This window comes from Tympanuchus pallidicinctus, unplaced genomic scaffold (assembly GCF_026119805.1).
Source record: "Tympanuchus pallidicinctus isolate F22 unplaced genomic scaffold, pur_lepc_1.0 scaffold19, whole genome shotgun sequence".
Taxonomy (NCBI): domain Eukaryota; kingdom Metazoa; phylum Chordata; class Aves; order Galliformes; family Phasianidae; genus Tympanuchus; species Tympanuchus pallidicinctus.
The window spans coordinates 8,697,033-8,717,867 of NW_026294710.1; the positions used below are offsets into that span (position 1 = coordinate 8,697,033).

Below are 20,835 nucleotides of genomic sequence, written 5' to 3' on the forward strand. Positions count from 1 at the left end.
TTTAAATTTCAATTATATCAGAAGAAAAAAATTATTTCTCCCTAACTATCTAGTATGAAAAACAGAAGGTATCTTCTTCTATAGTGGAAGCCAAACAGCTGTTAGCCAGGAGTAAGAGTTGAGTTTACATAGATTAGAAATTAAAAATCAAATTGTATTGACTGACATGAAGTGACTTGCATGTGAAACTACTCCTACAGATATCATGGTATGAACAGCATTGTATTCTTAAGTCATGAGTGAGCATGGAAAAATGTGCTTAAGTGGTTGTCTGATTTAGGATTTCTGATCAGCATGCAGATACATTATAAACAAACTCAAAGCCCAGATGAGAAGCTTTTTGTTATGTTCACTGTGCTTTACTCAGCTCCTCATTTCTGCACAGTCAGAAACAACCATCAGACATAACTAAAATTGTAAATTTTTTTTGTTTTCAAAATTGAACTAATCACATTTTAACAATTTTCTTCTGTAAAACCATTTCTGAATTAAAAGCTAGTATTTAAAACCTTTAGTCGGTAGTGAATTAACTTAGACAACATTATAAATTCCCCAAAATCAGGCTTTATAATAGAAGTGTTGATAAAAACCTAATAAAATGAGGACCAGTGACCTTACTGTAATGATAAAATAACAAACAGAAGAGGAAAGTTAAGCCTTTTTCAGAGGAACTTTCACAGTCTGTCTGTTTGTTCTGGTTTATTTAGCTATTCAATGTGGTATTATTCAGTGAAAGCAAAGTTTACAGAAATGATTTTTTTCTGTATAGTTCTGCAAACCAAGAAAAAAGTTGACATGTGAGACTGAAGGGCCTAAGAGATTGGTCATTGCAAAGCATAGCTGAAATGTCTGCAGTTCTTTTGTCTTCTCTTTTCCTCTCCTGCCTTTAGCTACAGAAATAGACAAGAAATTAAAATGCATACTTATATTTGTGAGATGTTCTGGAATATCTAGCAGAATTACCATGACTACTTTGTGGTGTCACCATGTAGAGACATGCATCTTTATTTACCTCTGCATAAACACTCATAATTCATTCTAACACACTCATGAAAAAAGATGGTTTTGAAACTCTTGCTGCTGTGAGTACAATATATCTGCATGAAGCATAAAAGTATTGCAGGCTCCAGGAACACCTCATTCTGAGGAACATAACGATGAGTTCTGCTTACAGGACAGACAGTCAGATTTAATCTACACAATTCTGTAAGATGCAGTGGCCTAAAAAAGCATTGGATCTTTAACCAAAGCAAGACTCATGCTTCAAAACCAGTTCAGTGTGCCTCAGGTGCAGCTCAGTGGTATGTTAGCGTATTAGTAGACATGGCAAGCTTGCACATTGTGTGAAGGCATAACTTTTATTTCTCATGAGGTCGTCTTTGCTCAAAGAAGAAAGGTCATGATTTTGTGCACATTAATTATTAGGAATAGTTTAGGTGTATATTTTTGTACTTTTTTCTGCTTTTTCTATGTCAGCTAAATAGGGTCAACAAAACTATAACAGAGAAGTACTGTTATTACTGATTGGTTATTTCAGAAAGATATCTGCATTTGGAAGAGAAATAACTGCAGATGGTCAAGGATGAGCCTATTCACCTGAAAATGCCAGGCTCCAGTTCACAGACTGTACGTCCTGTAGCAGCATAGTGTAGTGTGGAGTATGACTTTCCTCATATTTTGTTGAAGATTCTTTCATTTTAGCTTTCAGCTTGACATCAGTCTCTATATCGCATGCTAAAACTTGCTGCCTCAAACCACTGATTTGGTATGTTCTCAGAATCAGAGAACCATAGAATCAAGAGTTGGAAGGGACTTTTAAAGTCCAACTCCTCTGCAATAAACAAGTCTTTTTAAACAGCTTCTAAATTTGCCTAATACAAGGGTATGCGGATAACAGACAGAAATTGATTTATTCTACTTGGTATCTATGAAAGCTAGCTTCCAAATGGAAGTAGCATAGCCATTCTAATTCATTAGAGTGGCACAGCCAGGCAGATAGTTTTGTTCATGGGCAGAGTAAAGTGGTGTGGACATATGCAACTTTAACTGCACAAGTCCATGAGATTGTGTCAAAAGCTAAGCTGAAAATAACTTTGAAGTTTTCATTTTAAACATTACTACTTTGTACTCCTCAAAAATAAACAATAAACACCATTAATAAAAATAGTGGCCTTTCTGGCCTACTAAACAGAACTTATATACACTGATAGCATTATATTGGCAACAGTGCACTCCACATGCTCATGAAGGTTACAGGGCACATTTCTGTGTAAACAGTCAAGACAGTGAACTTCAAATATTTGGAAGAAATGTTTATTTAACAACTGAATACATGCTAAAAGAAATAATTTACAGCAGCAGTTTAATTACATTTTTTTTTCTCTCCAGTTTTCTAGTTCCCATCTGAATTGAAGTGATAGATACTGAAGCAGAATTATTTACTATGCAGTGAGGAATGTGCTTAAAGAATAAGCACATCATTTTGGCACTGATATAGCAAATAAACCACCTTATCAGCTGTGTGGCAAAATCTTGCATTTTAGTATTATGCTGAACACACTGAAATGGAGTACCTCTAGATAACAGTACTTTACACTGTACCTCCTTATCTAGTCAAAAATATTTACACCTCTTTTGGCTAATGTGTAGGTAGCAAAAACCGAACTATTAAACACATACCATTGATATTCACTAAATAATACATAAAAAGGATCAGTAAATGCGCATTCACATGCATTTAATTTAATTTATTTTTACAATGTGATTTTAGTGGGCATGAAGATTTAGTTCTGTTCTGCAAAGATGCACGCTTTCTCAGTTTGCTGTTATAATTAAATTTAATCATATAGTTTTTAGGAGTCATTGAACAAATTCCTGTCTTCAGTGACCATGCAAGTGCAAAGTGTAGACAAATCAGATTTGATGTTCCATTCCAAAATATATCTTGGAAAAAAAACCCTCAAGTTTTATGGTTATGAATGAAATGCTTTATTTCTCTCCCACGTAAACACAACTTCTTACTTTTTTTTTTTAACTCTGTAATGTTTAAAGGGTTTTACTGGTGATTTACAGAAACACTGATTTTTACCTTTATTTTCAATCCTTATGATGCATTAAAAAATAATGACAGAAATGGGGGTATGAGCTTTAATGAAGCTGCACGATATATTTCTATCCATGAATTTATTAAGGCCTATGATCTTTGGAAAAAAAGTTCATTTCACATCAGTATTAAATGTTGTTTTAATTTGATCATAATATGAACAGGGAAATCAACGATTTCCACTGCTGGTTTAATTATCTGCCTTCTTATTTATATGAGTGAATACAAAGACATAAACAAGATAACTACTCACATCAATGAGTAGTGGACTGAGGTTAGTAAGACATCTGATGATATCTATTATCCAATTAAATTGCCAGGTCATAGTAAATGCATCGGAGCTTTTGCAATTTTGTTCCCGTTAGTGACATGTTGTTTTTCTTGTTTTTCTTGTTTTTGTTGTTTTTTCTATACAGAAAGACATATCTAAGAATCCAGGCTTAACTTAATCTGCTTTTTTTTTTTTCTTAAGGAGTGGTGGGAGAGATTGGTAAGGATTTGATATCTTTTGATAGTAAGTTGCTATAAAAATGAGTACAGTTCAGAAAAACAGATCACAATATCATTAAGGATTAAGTCTTTATGCTCTGTTGAAATCAACCTTCATTTTTTCCACTGAATTCTCTTGAAGCTAATTTTAAAACTGTTTCCTTTTGTAACGATGAGTATTCTAAAGGCTCAATGGTAGACAATAGCCCTACACAAACGGCTAAAGAGTGATTACAAATAAGTATTTTAGTTGACAACAATGCTCACAAATTAATCGTAGGCTGAGCTGAAAATTAATACTTCTATACAGGAAAGAATGTAGTTGAACCTATGTTTTAAGCTATCCCTATTCAGCACATCACAAAAACAAGGGAATTTGACACCATACTATTGTTCACAGGAGTGAAAATAAATTATATTGCAGTCAAAGTAAATGTAGGAGAGATTTAAAGTTGCTTCAAAACTAAATTCCCAAACACTTTCCATGGCCTCACAGTCTCGTCTTGCTGAATTCAATGATTTTTATTTTTTTTTTTCCTAAAGAATTAAATGCTAAAAAGCTTTCAAATTCATCACCTGCAAAAGATTCAAAGGAGACTGAAGTGATTAGGTCTTTCCTTAAAACCAGATTGTTATGAAAGCAAGAAGCTAAGTTTTCACTAATCAGAAGGATACTTTAATTAGTGAGAGGCAAAGGGACTGGGACATATTGTGAGAGCTGCTTTCACAGCAGTTGTGTTATACTGTTTATGATAAGGCTAGTAGTGTTGTGATTGATAAATTAAATAATCTGGAGTGAATAACAGCAAAACAGATCAGTCATCAATACATACACTTTATATAAAAGCTACTTTAGCAAACTAAGGACTTTGTTCTAGTAACTTTCCCACAATGACATTACTTGAAATCATACAATTTACTGACTCTATCAATATAAAATATGGGAGGCTGGAGGAAGATGACCTCACAAGAACTGGACAACATAGAACTGGAGACCAAAGGCACATCTGTGCTGAGGTGAATAAATCCACTACTTGTATCCCTAAACTTACACTTATGGTGCAAGTGCATTGTCTGTTTTACCCTGTTTCTCTTCTGTATACAGAATAAGACAGAAGTGCAAGACCAAATTATCCATTACTATAAAATAGTTTTAAGCTGAACTGCACCAATTTACTGCTGTGGCAGACATCACTCCCAGGTAAAACAGTCCCTTAAATTTTAAAACAGAGAGCTGGCTTTGAGGTTATGGCCTAGAGCATTTGGATGCATTTGGTCTAGTTCTTTGCTTTGGGTGATCTGGCCTACAGAAATAATGAAACAGTGGGAATCAGTAGTGTGGACGCATTTTCTATCACTGAATTGGGAACCATACACTTTAAACTGAATGTAAAGTTTGTTCAAGGATATATGACAGTCTATTAGCCACATCATTTAAATATTAGCATTCACAAATATTTACTAATCAAGAAAGCAAGTATGTAATTAGTAAAGGGTATTTTAATGCTATTTACCTTTTCTTTTTTTTATTTAAAAAAATATACAACTGAAAATCAATGCTCTCCTCTTCATTGGTTCAGTCTACAGCAAGGTATTACACAAATTGAGTCAATTCAAATACCATACTTGTAGAAAAGAATGTAGAAGACTTCCATGCTACACAGTGACTTTTATGTTAAAATAGCTTAGTTCTTAAATTGCTTTGAAGTTACATGTCATAAAGATTACTAGAATAGTAGGGAGGAGATTAACTGCATCGTGACCAGTTCCCCTGGAAAGTTTTCCAAACAAAAGAGTAAAGTAGCTCATAATTGGAAGTTGTCTTTTTTTGTTTTTTCCTCTATAGTAATAATTAGGAAGTACAATATTTCTAAGACAAAGAAGCTAATCTATTTTAGAAAAGAGCTAATGTTTGCTGCATATTTTTCATGGTATATTTAAATTATAGTTTTAATAAAATACATCTTTAGATCAAAGCTGAAAGAAGTCATCAGTAGTAGGCCAGTGTACTCCACAGTTTTTGTTCTTCCAGATGATGAATGGCTTATGTTGTTCAGATTTCCACAATCTCATTCAGCATTGTTTTTCCTCTTTTAGTACTCATAAACAGGAGAACTGGTAGACAAAACAAGAACAAATCCTTGTGTCCAATCATGTGTTTAGACATTCATCAGCTTGTTGAGTTCATGCAGTTTTATACATAGTCTAGGAATGATGGTGCTGATGATGAAAAGTGGGTTTTGTTTTTCTTTAAGATGACAGCATGAAATACAACATTTCATTTATATCTCAGGCCACAGAGAAAGCAAAACCTGCCTGCTGAACTCTTGTAGAACTTTTTGAGCAGTAAGCTATGTCCGGCTGAGAGTTCATCCTTGAAACTCTGGTCCATCTGGTCTTAGAATCAGAGCGGAGACGAAGGACTTACTAGGAAAGTTAGAAATATATTTTATTTAAACCTGGTGGAAATTGTTTGAGCTTTCAACTCTTGTAAACATCCACTTAATGCCATGAAAAAGTTCATGTATATTGCATTTTTTTTCCAGTTATCTGTCTATACAAGTTTCTACTCAGATGAGGTTCCTAGAGGTAATGTAGCTCAGACACTCCGTGGTGCCCTCTCAAATTCATGGGTCCTCCTGTTCCTACCTTTTTTATTTTCTTGTAGGTGCTTCCACTTATTCGTGTTCACCTGCGCATTGGCAGGCCTTTGCCGGCGCTGCTTGCGGTCTCTTTTCCAAACCTGCTCACAGAATTCATCCATTGTGTTGAGATTAGGGTGATTGATTAACTGCATGAAGTCTCTATACCAGATCTTTTGACTGGGAGTCATGCTATTGGTAGCATCCTTCGTCTTGGAGGCATCACCATCTTCTTCCTTATGGAGCAGCTCTTCCAAATGGTCAGTATCAATTACTTCCAAGGTCACTTTGAGCAAAGTTTGCATGAAGCCGTGCTCCACAGCATGACAAAAATAAATACCAGAGTCTCTCCGTTGAAGACTTCGTAGCAATAGGCCCTGTTCTGTTCGGATCATTCGATCATCCACTTTTATCTGTATCAGAAAAATATGTCAATTTCAACAGTTATACTTCATATCTCCAAAGTTATCCTCTAATCATACTAGTTTCTAAGTGTTGTTCCTTTCAGCTTTTAAAATTTGGCTAAAAAACACCGAAAAGCACAAGAATAAAAACCATTTTAGTCTGTAGTTGTAGAAGGATCCAATACCCTGAACAAACTATTCATTTGTTGGAGAAAAAAAAGCATAGAGTATGAAGAATTCACTCATTTGTCCCAGTTGCTATTCAGTAAATTTCAATAGCATTTCTGTTAGATGGAGCTGTTAGTTAGATTAGAGAAAATGCAAACCCATAATCAGCAGATCCAACATGGATTCCTTTGATTTAATTATATAGGCCACATTTATCATTATATTTTACTTGAGCACATATATATATGTAGGAAAGGTCACCTCTTATTTTATTGTTCCTCACAACAGAAGCACTTATTAATGGAAAGGGATTCTGGATAAGTGGAGAATTTACATAGGAACAGTAAGGATTAAATCCCAAATGTTGAATATTCAACAAGCTGCTTTCCAAAATATTGTATATTTCTGAATGAATTAACTTCTAGGAATATAACCTCTTTTTATGAATCCATGTAGAGTTGTAAATAGAAAAGGCGTGAAACCTATTAGCTGCTGTCTCCACAAAAAATAAATTCTAGATGATTTTCTATTCATGCAAATAGAGTATTAAGCAAAAGTATATAAATCTTTTTATTTAACTATGAAGCTAGTAGATGTTTTAAAAATGAGTGTAGTCTGTGTATATTTCCAAAAACTGTAATTTAACACACGAGCTTTTGTTTCCTAACTTGATTTCTCTTCATACCAGAGTAGATTACTCTCTTAAGACATGTGTGACCTAGCTTGACACTAAGACGACTTGGGAACCTGGGTGAGTAATAATGTAAGAATGCTGGTGACAAGAATAGGAGGAAAATAAATTATCAGCTTTGTGTAATGCAAGCAGAGAAAGTCCGTATTTTTGCCTCTATGAATATTGCTTTTGATGAAAAAGGTGTACAAGTTTTCATACCCTTGAGTTGGCTACAATTCCCAATTCCTCTTTCTGACTGTGTATTACCTGTAGTTCAGTTTCAGAGCAAGTAATGCACAGAGAATGCTCCTGTTAAACTACCTTTCACAAAGTCAAACAGAATAATTAGTAGTTACAGTGGTGTGTTTGTTTGTTTTTTCTTCCAGAATTGGTTTTCAGGTCTTTGCAATATTTAAATTCAACATGGCATGTTAGCGTGGACCATCTGTGAAAGGAAACGTGAGTAAATCTGAAATATTTGAATGAAAAACTGTGTTTTTCAGGGAGTGTGACCAGGGATAGTGTATGAACGTTTTCTAATCTGAGCCTGTAAATCTCCTTGGAGACTTTAAAAGATTCCAGAAAAACTTCTTAAATTGAAATATAGATAGGAATTATTCTGGGAACAGCTGAGATTCAAGTATGTTTTCATGTAAAAACTAGTTACATCTCTTAATTTTTTCTGCTATACCTCAACTTTGTGGTCATCATTTTGCTTCTGGAATTGCCAGTAGACTATGGCACGTTGAGATTTTGGACTACACTCAAGAAAAGTGCTGCTATTCTCTACTCCATAAATAATCTTTTCCTCCAGGGTCTGACCACTTGGGTTATCTGTAAAGGAAAAATAAACAAATAAATTGGAATGACCAAGGAAGAGAAAAGAAGTCTTAATTATAAAACAAATTCGTTTACAAATTGGGCTCCCTTAAGGTTTTCATTATTAAAAAAAAAAAATAATTAAAAGACAAACTTTCTCATATCAGCACACTGTTGGAAAATCTCCATCGTTATCATTATCTGTGTAACAGTCTCTGGTAGTTGGTTTGTGTGTGTGTTATTCATCAAGGAAGATATCTAGGACACGGTAAGATTTTTTTAATAGCCAATTCTAAGCAGTGAGAAAACTCAGGGTGTAGTTGCAGAATGCCCATAATGATATCTCCTGGGCTCTACAATTGTAATATTTTAGAGAAAAGTAATAAAACATTAGACTATTTAAAAGTACTATAATGTGTTTAGATTATAAGGCACTACAGATTGCTGAAGTTGTTAATGACCAGGAATAATGTTTTTGAGGAAACAATTTTCAATTAATCATTTCCTCTCATGCTGATTTAATTTATGGAAATGTAATGAGGTTAATAAACCAGACGTGATGGGAGGGGAAAAAGAGAGTTAAACAAATTACTTCCTTTTGTAACAATGTTTCAAGATATTCATCAACTTGCTGGAAATATCACATAGCTATAGGACTTATATGATATTTGATTCTTCTCCAATACCGCAGAGACTGTAAGGCATCGTATTTCAGCTCTCCACCTAGCTCTTTAAAAAGCTGTTATGAACTTCAATGGCAACAGTACAATTATCCTACAGAGTAAATAGGGAGGAAGGAGTCGGTAAACTATTTTACACTATGTTGATCTTAAGGGGTTTCTGTCTCTGTCTTTCTTTGTCATTATTTGAATTTCTCATTTTTGATCTGCAGTACTGGAAATCTTCAAGCAACTTCCTTTGATGCAATTTAACAGGAAAATGATGTTTAATTAAAATCTTCTCAAAAAAAGTCCACTGTCAAGGTGTGTTTGCTTTCACTGTGCTTTTATCATACTGGTCATGTTTAGCAAACATGGGCTGTAAGGTAAAAATAAAATCTTGCTCCTGGTTTATGTTGACACAGTAATTACATGTCTTTCCATTATGACTTGCAGCCTGGATAGAGGATAGGAGGAGGGATGGGGGACAGAAAACTAACTGGTGCTTATCCAGTTCTCAGTAAGAAAACAACAAATGGCCTACACACACTAAACAAATAGGGGATGAGTTAGCTTTACTTCCCTTGTTGGATTTGAACCTTTCCAGCAAGTAAATGAGGTAGAATAAACAAGCAACTGAAGCAATATTTTACTGACATTTCTCAGAAATCGTACGCCTTTTAAGAATGTCCGAGCAGCCTCAAACCAGGAAGATGGCAAGCAGTGGAAAATGAATTAGAAAGAAAAGCAGCAAGGAAAGGGCAAGACAGCTGGAAGGGACCATGGCTGAATGTACAGTGGAAAGATCTGAGATGAAGCATGAGCAAATTCGTGCCAGCAGAATAGAGGAAGTGGGAAAAATATTAAGAGATTAACTGATGTAACCAGTAGTCATAGGATAAAGATTGCAAATGGAAATTATTAAGTATGAACTCATGGGTATAGATTCGAGAGCATGATCTAGGTGTCGTGCCTCTTTTGATTCAAGTTAGGTTCTCTGATTTAGGAACAGAATTCACATGGGTAAGAAGGAAACAAAGAGTCCTCAAACAGACAACAAGAAGCAACTTGTTATCTAAACTGGGATCTGCAAGACAGCACACGCAGGGCTGAAGCACACTGGACAGCCAATAGAAATTTACTTAGCCTAGGGTCCTTTCTTTGGTAAGGATCCTAATGTAGATGAGCAATAGTGTAACTTTAAGTACATAAATGTGTTTCTTCAGGAAAAAAAATAGATACCTAGAATATCTTTAGTATCTAAGAAGCTAGTCATAGCTTTTGTGGAACTTAGCTTGAAGATGAGTGCTCTGAACACTCGAAAATTCTTTGTGGATCAGGTTCACTGCATTCCAGCCATGGAAGTTGGCAGTAGGCCCCTTTAAATTTATTTGCAATTCTAGAAAATGTAGTATAAGTAACAGTCATGCAATGAGGCAAGAAGGATTTAAGATATCCTTCAAATTCCAATTCTATGATTTAAGGGAGTAGAAGGTAGGTCCAGAAATGATTATAGAGTTCATGTAACATTGAACACGTGGAGTGTAAGAAAGTAAAACAGAAAAAGGGCATAATCACAGGATCAGAGAACAGCTTTGGGAGTCTGGAAGAAGATAAAGAGAGTAGGAAGTAAATTGAAAGTCTGAGAGGTTTGAAAGAGCAGCAGGAAGAATTGGAAAACTTTAGAACTATAGAAGTCACAAAGTTGGTTATAAAGTTCAACCCAAAATCCTGTTTGAGAGCTGTAGCTCCCCAATGAACCCAACAGTAATATCAGTTTACTACCCTGATAAATACATAATTTCTGACATAACAAGAGAAGTATGAAAGGCTAAGTTTACCAAGATTACTTTGCAGATAAATGCACCTGACTGTATAAAGAAATTGAACGTGATTCCTTGAGCTCCCTCTGGGATAACTCATCTAAGATTCCTCTCCATTTACAAAGTGTTCAAAAAAAAAAAAAAAAAAAAAAAACAAAAAACATAACCAATGACAACAATAACAAACTTCATAAATTATTGATAGTATTACTACTGCATGACTGAAATTAATTTGTTCCTTGGCTAGAACAAAGGAATCAAGCTTTTAAATTCAAGCACAAACACCTGTGCAGATAAGGATCCTCAGCTTCCTCTGTTGTTGCTGTGTACTCATCCTGTACTATTGTATTTACTATGCATTTGCACAAAAGGACAATTGACAGAGCAAACTAAGCACTATTAAAAGCATTACTGTTTCAGACTGAAGCCTAGGTAAATTACTGCAATGTATTTGTAAGTAAGATAAACATTAAGAGATTGTTCTTTTTTCTTATTTCTGTAGGTTTGCATAGGAAAAAGACTGACAGTTACTGCAGAAGAATGTGTAAAGAAGCTGGAGTTGGTTCTTGGCTATAGAAAATCCAATTCTACATGCATTGTCCAGTAAAATACTAGTCATAGCCAAGAAAAAAAGGCAGTATATGTTGGCAAAGTGAGTTTATGGGGCATGTAGCTCTCTGCAAAATGCATGGTGCACATTTCCATAGGAAAATGCCAAATAAATATAGGAAAAAAATGTATAGATATAAAACTTAGAAATAATATAGAGAAATTTTAATTCTATAATAATCTAAAGCATTCATTGTATTAAGTATTTTGATAATAAATCCTTCAAGTTTAGGACTCGGAACTGTAATTCCTCAGGTTTATTTTTTACTGTTTTTTTCTATCAGTCCATCTTTATTTTACTACTAAGTACAATATTCAAGTGATATCTCATACTTCATTGCTTTGCCTATTTTAACAAGGCTGCATTAAATCTCCTTGTGGTCAGCTGTAGCATAGAATAGATTTTCTTAACCCTGAGTTGTCATGATTTTTGTCATTAAGAATTTCCCAGATGACTCTCTTTACTTTGGACAGAAGAGATCAGACAAATATGTTTACTAAGGGAAGGGAAAAAAAAAAAAAAAAAAAGCAAAATGCTTTGAAATTCTTTTTTTTTTTTTTTTTTTTTTTTATGCCTAACAATAAGGAACAGACTTAAGGTTATATAACACACAGGTAGCAAAAGAAAGAGAACATTAAAGAAAAAAAAACTCCGGACTTTTGATAGTCTACTTTATCGTGAGTAGTTTTTATGATGGAGACAGGAAAAAGGTGAAGGCAATGTCTAAGACATGCTGCTTCGACAAATAAAATCCACATGTAGTGCCTGGTGCAATTTCATTTCAGGGAACTGAAAATGACATCTCACCATCAATAGCGATATTGTCTCACCCCCACTGTGAACTTATATCTAGACTCACACAACTGAAAAATTTCTACTGAGCTTTCTACTGGTCTGCACTGACAAAGCCAAATGAAATTAGTTGTGCATTCATGAGTTTTAAAATTGCATAATGATCACAGTCCATTCATGCACTATTCCAAGCTCTTCTCCGTGAGTAGCTTGGCCTGAGTTTTATGAAGTAAAAAGAAAAGCTACATTAAGTTTAGCTATGCTTTGCAAATGATTAAAGAAATATAAAGAAAAATATAAGAAAAATATAAAGAAAAATATGAAGAAAAATATAAAGAAAAATATTAATGAAGCATATTGGTAGTGCATTATACTACCTCAATGCAGCCTTTCAGTACCTAAAGGGAGCCTACAAACAGAGGGGATTCAACTCTTTGAAATGTTAGATAATGGCAGGACAAGGGGAAATAGTTTTAAATTGAGGGAGGGAAGGTCTAGGTTGGATGTCAGGGGGAAGTTCTTTACAGAGTGGTGAGGTGCTAGAACAGGCTGCACAGAGAGGTTGTGGATGCCCTGTCCATGGAGATGTTCAATGGCAGATTGGATGGGGAGCCCTGGGCAGCCTGGTCTAGTATTAAATGTGGAGGTTGGCGGCCCTGCCTGTGGCAGGGGGGTTGGAGATTCATGATCCTTGAGGTCCCTTCCAACCCTCTTCATTCTGTGATTCCGTGACTCTCTAGCTGACACAAAAGTACAAATACAGGCTATTAATCATTGTTGCTGTTAAAAGGACTTGAAGAACATCAGGGTTCTGAGATATCTCCAGATTCAGCCTCTGTTTTACTTGTCCCAGAATTCTGTCAGTGGATTGATTGGTTATTACTACAGAAATAACAGAAAGATGAGTTATCGTTTTTTTCCAGCAGAGGGAAGTGTTGCCCAAGTATTCTCTACACATAAGACAAAATGGATATTTTTCATTTTCTTAGTCAACAACTTTTGAAGATTTTGGCAATTTTGGTAACCAAGCAAAGTTTATCAGAAAGATATTCAAGAAGGGAAGATATGGGCTATATATTATGTGAAAATTAAATGACCAGCAAAAGATAACAAAGAAAACTCATACTGAAGGCACAAAGGGCAGGCCTATTGCAATGAGCATCCTGATAATAAGGGTTGTTTGTGTGGCACCTACAATAAAGTTCATTTCATATTTAGCAAAGGTGGTTAATATTTGTGCTTGGTTTTCATCACATTCAAATGATATGAAGTAACATTCTCACAGTTCTTGATGTTCTAAAGGCAATGTGTTTTGTTTTTTTTTTTTCTGACATAATACACCTAGCCCAAGATTGTGATGTTGTAACACACAAAGCAGAGAAAATAAAATTATTGAATTGGTTAACTGAGGAAAAACAAAAATAGTCTTTATTTTCTGCTTCAGGCCACTGCAATGGCAGTAAATAAGATAACAATGTATCTCTCTATATTCATCTGTACTAAAAGTTCAAGACAATTTCACCAACAAACCATTCATGCACTTCCTACTCTCCTCATGCTAAGTTTGTAAGCCATACCCATAACTCACCATGATGCTGCAGATCTGAGCAGTGAGTGAGGGGATCCCCGTTTCGGATGTCTTGTCGCCTAGTACGTCTGCAAATATTGAATTTGAAAACTGTTAGCAACCTTCCCAATAGTCAGCATTCACTTTTGCCAACAAATGGAATGTATGTACAGTAACATGAGTCACAAATGCATCTAAACAACAGTATGAAGGAAATCATATTCTTACTATACTCTATTCATTATCATAGTTTGCAGCATTGGTCTTTATACTAAAAGTATTCAGCAACTGGTAAATACATGCCTTTTGTATGGAGCCTAGGAAGTTTATTTTAACTTTGTTAGTGGTGTTTATCAGAGAAAAATTCATGATGACTCACAGATACAGGGACTGCTAAGGTATCAAAGCATAAACAGTACAGCTCGAGCATGCTCTGAAAGCATGAAGAATCTGTTAGCTTTTCTGCAAACACAGAATACTTCAAATATTGTGGTATTATTTAGAATGTCAAATTGTAGTATTTGCTACAGAGTTTAAACTAAATTAAGTAAAACATCTCAGCCACCACACACCTCACCAAAACACTGCTGATACATCCTTTTCAGTATGTGTTGCAAATGGCATTGTCTTTAATATAAACTGAATAAAACACTTTCACGGGAAGAATTAAAAATGATGTTTAAGTGTTTCTCCCACTTGATTTCCATTTGCTCGTTCTGCAAATAAACTCATCTGCGCTTAAAATTTTGTAATTCACAGGAAAAGCTTTTAAATACGATTTAATTTTGCATTAGTTGCTCTCTCTTTGTCTGCTCTTATTTTTATTTAAATAGCTGTTACACAAAATTCAGCTGAGCCACAGAAAAGAGTTCTTGAAAAGGAAAGAAGAATAAGGAAAACAAAGATGCGTTTCAAGTGCAATCTCTTTAGTCTGGGAATCAGAGAAAGCCTGAGGGCTTGCAAAATTAGAGGAGAACAAAGAGGATTAAGCTGCTGAACAATGCTGTGATTTCAGATTATGGCATCCAGCAACGGATATGCAAAAGTCAAGTAGCCTTGTAAAAAGCACTGTTGGTCACTCCCTTGTGACAACAGCCCACATTTTTAAAAAGCCACTGTTGTGCAGCACAGAGACCATCTCTCTTCTATTCCCTCCCCAGGCTCTAGGAGCTCAGCAGCAATTCGTACTGAGGGCTTTCACAGCGGCACCATCAACTGCACAGCTGACTCCTCCTGGCCGAAAGATTTTAGATCATTTCTTTTCTTCTACTGAAAACTATTGAAATGTTAAAGCTGAAATTATTTATAAGAAGTGTGGCAACAGTTTTAGAAAAATGCAGAATGTTCATTCCTGATATCGTTCTGGGTAAATACTACAAAGAACGTTTCTAGTAAAACAAGGCATCTTAGGACACTTCAGTAAAAAGGAAACTTTTGTTTGAAATATGATTCAAAAAATGCACTGATGCTAATTTCAGATATTGTCTTTTTCTTAGTCATTACTCAAGAATAAAAATATCCCCAAGACATAAGGAGCTGTACAAGCTTTTTTTTCATTCCATCCTTAAATTGGAAAGGCAGCACAGTTATAGCACACTATTTGTAGGAAAAAAAAATATCTGCGGACAGACTCATATCACTGTCAATGGAATTTGGATGTGATGTTTAGTTAGAATCTCAGGAAAATGTCACATATGTCACCACTGTATCAACATGATTTATGAAATATGAACCAGAACACCTCTGCATGAGGCAGAGTTAAGTGGTCGTACCACAGGAGCTGTGAATTGCCATTTAGACTTCTTAAATATACAAATAAAAGTAAAGTAAAATCATGGCTCATAAAAGCTTCTTTTTTTAAATAAAGGGAAGAATAAGAAGCACTGTTAGCAAAGCATCTGTGCAAATGCTTGAGGACTCCGTTTTCCCAATATTTCAGGAGCCTGAAATTAGACGTCCATTATTTGGAAAATGCTGATACTTAATCTGTTTCCTGCAATGTCACAGATACATTCTAAACTGGATTGAGGCAGTGGGTTTAAGAAGTACCTGATAAACAGCAGATCCTCTCCCCTACCAACACAGAAAGTTGCAAGGGACAGTGGCTCCTTCTGAAGGCAGTGTCAGAACCCCAGCCTCCAAAAACTTTGCTTTTGCAGTGACTTCAGGAATTGTAACTTCACCACAAGGTTTTCCTACAGCTGGTTTGGGCAGTGACACTGCCCCTTAATCCCAGTATGAAGAGGTCCCTGTCCCCTTACCTCTGATGGTAAACATGAGCTCAGACTGATAATGATAATATTGGAGAAAGGGATAAGCAAAGATGAAGAGCTCTATTTTCTTTTTTTCAGTGTAAGAAAATGAACAACAGGATGATATGATTTGTGAGTTTTGAGACAGGCTAGGAAGAAGGACAGGTGATAAGGTATGTGAAGGAAGCATGAGGTTAAGGGATAGAACTGGCTGGGAGGTAACAGAGAAGAGATTCCTTACTAACATCTCTCTCAACTGAAAGGCAGTACTAAACCACACTGAATTCTGTCCTCCAAACTTTCAAATCAATTTGATCTCTCAGACTCCCCTTGAAAATCTTCTTGTCTCTCTCCTCCTTTCTCTACTACTACTGCTGTCCTCCTACAACAAATCAGAAATTAGAAATCCCTGCAGCTGAGAAAACTTGACTGTTCCGCTTTTGGCATAAGATTGGTTTCTCCTTTTCAATTTTAATGAATATCAGAAAAACTCAGATTAACCCTTCCTGTTGAGAAAAAAAACAAACAAACCTGATATTCATCACATAAGCAGCTTTTTCTTTTGTCATCAGTAGTTGTTTAGGATGCATTGTAGTGAAATATAGTTTCACTAAATTGAAACCTTAAGCCCACCATCTGAAAACCTGAAACAAATGCTACTTCCCACTCCCTACCACCACTGCCTAAAACAACCAATCCAAACGTGGAATTTGGAGTCCTGAAATTCCCAATCAAGTATTTATAAACCTTAATTTTAAGATAAAGAGTCCTTTTGCATATAAATCCCTATGCTCCTTGTTTCTTCATAAATGTAAGTCACTTAGCCTATTTGCTTCAATGTTAACACATTTACATACATTTTAGCCAATCTATCACAAGAATCTTAATGTTACAGCAATGGCCATTCTTATTTGAAAGCATTTATCACTTCAGTTATTCCTAATTTCTTCTTCAGTATCTAAAAGCAGTTCAGTAACTAATTTGTATGCTTTAAGAAAAAGAATTTTATACACAAAGGGAAGAAAAGAAAATATGATTTTAATTTTTCAGATCAAGCAATAAGACTTGTAAATTCTTATTTAAAAGGTATTTTTGATGGCATTTTCTGCAATTTCTCTTAACCTCTGCATTGCAAAACCTTCAATGCCAATGCAGAGTGATCGTAAAATAGCAGTTGTTCTGATCTGAGAGCATTTAGACACTCATCAGTACATATGAAAGTAAAAGAAATTTTACATGTTCCTGCTTATTACCAAATAAAAAATTATGAATCCATTTCACAAACTATTCTTCCCTGTTTTGTTTTGTTTCCAATAGCTTTTAAATCCACTCCAAGAAGTAGCAGTGTTCCCTTTAAATTCATCAAAGCTTCATATTGACTGTAGCTTCCGCAATTATGTTTTCTTTGGAAAAGAATGGGCTCCAGCTAACCATCCCATGAAAAATCTCCAAAGCCCTCTGGTCACATTTAGATCATCAGTAAAAACAAATAGTAAACCATGTAGGCATCGGAAACTGTCCCTACCTTTTAGCAGTGGGAAAGTAACGTGAGCAAGATGAACCATCCCAGGCGCAGTAAGGGTCTCTTGCAAGACAGCACTCAGCACATGCTTTTCCATAGATATCACAGCGGTGTAAAGGAAGCTGTGAAACTCCGGTGGCTGAGCCAATGTAGAGCTGTTGCTGTTACAAAAGTGAAAAAGTAAAATAAAATAATTTTTTGTTTCTTTGTTTTTTTTTTTTTTTGTTTGTTTTGCTAGGAAAGCCTAAAATATGTATTATAAATTAATATGTTAGGGCCATTGGAAATGCAATATGGAATCATGACCCTAATGTACAATAAATGAATGAGAATAAGATTGTCTTCTGGGTAAAAAATGAAACAAGAACAACTTTCATTTTGGCAAGTTCTCAGTTGTTTCTCTGAGAAAAGAGAAAAGAAAAATTCTTCTTTTCATTTTTGTCTTTGTATTCAGATCCCCACATTGGCACAATGCTACAATCATTGACATAAAACAGTGCAGAATACAATTGTGACTTTAAATAAAAGGGAAAACAGCTTTAACTTCAGTTTCTTATATATGACTTGGATTGGTTTGGGTGGGTCTAAAGGAAATGATTTCAGATAGATATGGAGATATTTAAGCTTGCAATAGTTGTCATACTTGCATGCCTGACAATTCTGAAATTTCATAGTCTTTTCTGCAGATTATATACTCCAATTGAAATATATATTTAATGAAGGAAGAAGGCATACTTTATTTTGGATAAGAAACAGTGTTGATCAGGAGATGGAGTTCAAAAGTGGAGAAGAAATGTGAAGAAAAAAAGAGATGCAAACAAAATCAAGTACAGCTTTTATGGTATCATAATAGAATAACTTGTCATTTTCCTCTCTGATCTCAAATTCAGGTGGTCCATTAGGGAAGTTGGTCCCAAGAGAGACAAGAGGAAACTTGAACTACTGATCCTATGTGAAATTCTGAAGAGAGATATTTCAGCTTAGGGCTAATTTGCAAAGAAAACAAGTATGAGTGTAGTAAGCAAATAGAATTCACTCTGAGATAGTAAACTAGGGGAAAATAAAATAAATAGATTTATAAAAATTAAATGACTTATTTTTTTAGAGGTCTCACTCTGAGCAGTCACACTGTGAAACTGGATATTTGAACTCATTTTTCGATCTTAGAAACATGAGGTTGGTGTGAAAAATAGGCTTTCAAGAAATTTTATCAAAATTCTTCATCTTTTTCAATGTGATGCCCCAGAGGTATCACTTCTACAGAATCCTGAAATGGAAGGTGGCTGAAGCTAACTATCTGCTGAAAAGGATGTGCACTGGATAACAGGAGAAAGAAAATACAGAAGTGCTCCAAAAAGGTGTTGTTTTAGTTTCTTTGAAAGACAGCAGCTTGGCAGTTTTTACAGGCATATTAGTTATAACACAAACATCCCATGACTTCATACAAACTTCAATAATTTCTAAAGGAAAATATGACAAGTAAAGTACCCAAAAGAAAACAAATGCTCTGGTAAATAGAAAACTAAGCTGTCTGAGCAATTGCTTCCATCTATTACAGTGCCTTAGCTGGGCTGTAAAACCACATTCTTCTGGGCAACAATCTCTGACCACACAGCTCCTCACAAAGCCTTCAGTGTACATAACAGTCCCCAGCTAGAGTTGTATCGTTGACAAGTAGATGACAGGCAATGGACATGATGGGCTGATTCTGCCTAACTTAAGCTACTTAATGAAGTTCCCAGCTTAGGGGTACATTCTGTAGTAAAAAGAGCAGCAATTCAAATCTCAGGTGACCTAAATATTTCTCAAGGGATGCTTTTTCTCTTTACTGATTATAAAGGCAGCATAGGTCAAATTAAAGCTTCACTTAAGCATCTTAAATGTCCAGATGGTATTGATCTGAGTCCTATGTAATTGCGCATTAATATATACATGTGCATGTGTGTGTGTAGCAACATGTGTTGCAGCCAATATAAAAATGAACCAATGAACCTGGAGAATGTATTTGGGAAAATAAAGAAGTGTGGTAATAGTTTCCTACATATCTCTGTAACTAATTTCATTTTGCCAAAATACCTCCCCGATTTCTAATAAATGTCTTTAGAACATTTGAGGAAGAAAAACGTATAAGGAAAAAAAAAGAGAGAGAGAGATAAGCCAAAATAGAGTTACTTAAAGAATGTATTTCTTGTACGTAAGTTCATGAAGTTCAGTCACTGACTACAGCCTATATAGGTGTTGTGCAGCCTGCAGGCTTCTGCCCTGTTTGCTCTTCTTGTCAGTTTTAGATTCCAGCTGGTGATCATTATTCTGGACATAGTAGTATATAAATTCAGGCAGTATAAAATTTGGAAAGTTGCAATAGAATGATTTGTATCAGTGGTCTGACCTTACTTTGCCATATAGACAAACTGCCTTTTGGGCAAGGAGTCTCTAGCAAGAGGTTTCTAATTTAATAAATCAGTTGATTATCAGATCTAACTAGAGGAAAAAAAAAAACAAAAAACAAAAAACAAAGCCAAAAAACAGAAAGGCTAAAAAGAAAATAGCCCTCTGAAAATCCTTGAAGAAATATCAGAGCTCCGGAAAACTTGAGATTAATATTTTAAGCAATCCAGTGATCTCTCCACCCCACTGTGCTGCCCACTGTATTCTTCCCTAGTGTTAGAAGGAAGATGGAGCTGAGAATTCTCCGTCTGCAGTTAACAAATCGAAAGTTAGTAAGAGATGAAAAATGTGAATGTTTAAAACGAAGAACTTAAGCAGAATTTGAAAAAACAAAAACAGAGAAACAAAAACTTTAGAGAACAGGACACTCCAATCCCACTGAATTTTGTTCTATGTCTTGAAATATAACTATTTGATGCAGAGGAGTTCAGGAACTTGTTTAAGTGATAGAAACATTATCAACTGGCCCTTTTCATATGCTCCTTACAGCCATGTTGTTGTTTTTTTTAACGTAACGAAAAACTACGGAGTCCTCCTGGGCAGATACAGGGCCAAGTACAACCAGGGTCTTGCTGGGGGCCTGGCACTCACAGAACTGTAATTGAAGAGGCTGTAGAGGATGCTGTCTTCTCAAAGTCTGTGTCTACTAGTAACTGCATAAGTCATTTAAGTAATAATGCTACATGAAGTATGTACTCAGAAGGAATATGTAGCTTCAGTGAAAAAATGTAAATATAATTCTAGTTAGTTAAAGACAGCAGACCTGAGAAGGCCTATATCAACTGAATTGCTGAAAGTCACTCTTTCTCAAGAATCAGAATTTATTCTTACTTACAGAGGCATGGAAGCCTTAGAGCTTTATAT

At 35.2% G+C, this 20,835-nt stretch overlaps 1 protein-coding gene across 1 annotated transcript in view; it reads right to left on the minus strand.

Annotated features, from left to right (window-relative positions):
• Positions 1-3,081: 3,081 nt before the first annotated feature.
• The window catches only part of SEMA3A (semaphorin 3A), a 168,601-nt gene continuing 150,847 nt past the window's right edge, over positions 3,082-20,835 (minus strand). The window contains exons 14-17 of the mRNA XM_052681030.1: positions 17,527-17,684; positions 13,771-13,838; positions 8,171-8,313; positions 3,082-6,647 (exon numbers count right to left, since the gene is read on the minus strand). Coding sequence (XP_052536990.1) covers positions 6,192-6,647; positions 8,171-8,313; positions 13,771-13,838; positions 17,527-17,684 — 825 coding nt within the window. The 3' untranslated portion in view covers positions 3,082-6,191. The remainder of the gene's footprint in view (positions 6,648-8,170; positions 8,314-13,770; positions 13,839-17,526; positions 17,685-20,835) is intronic.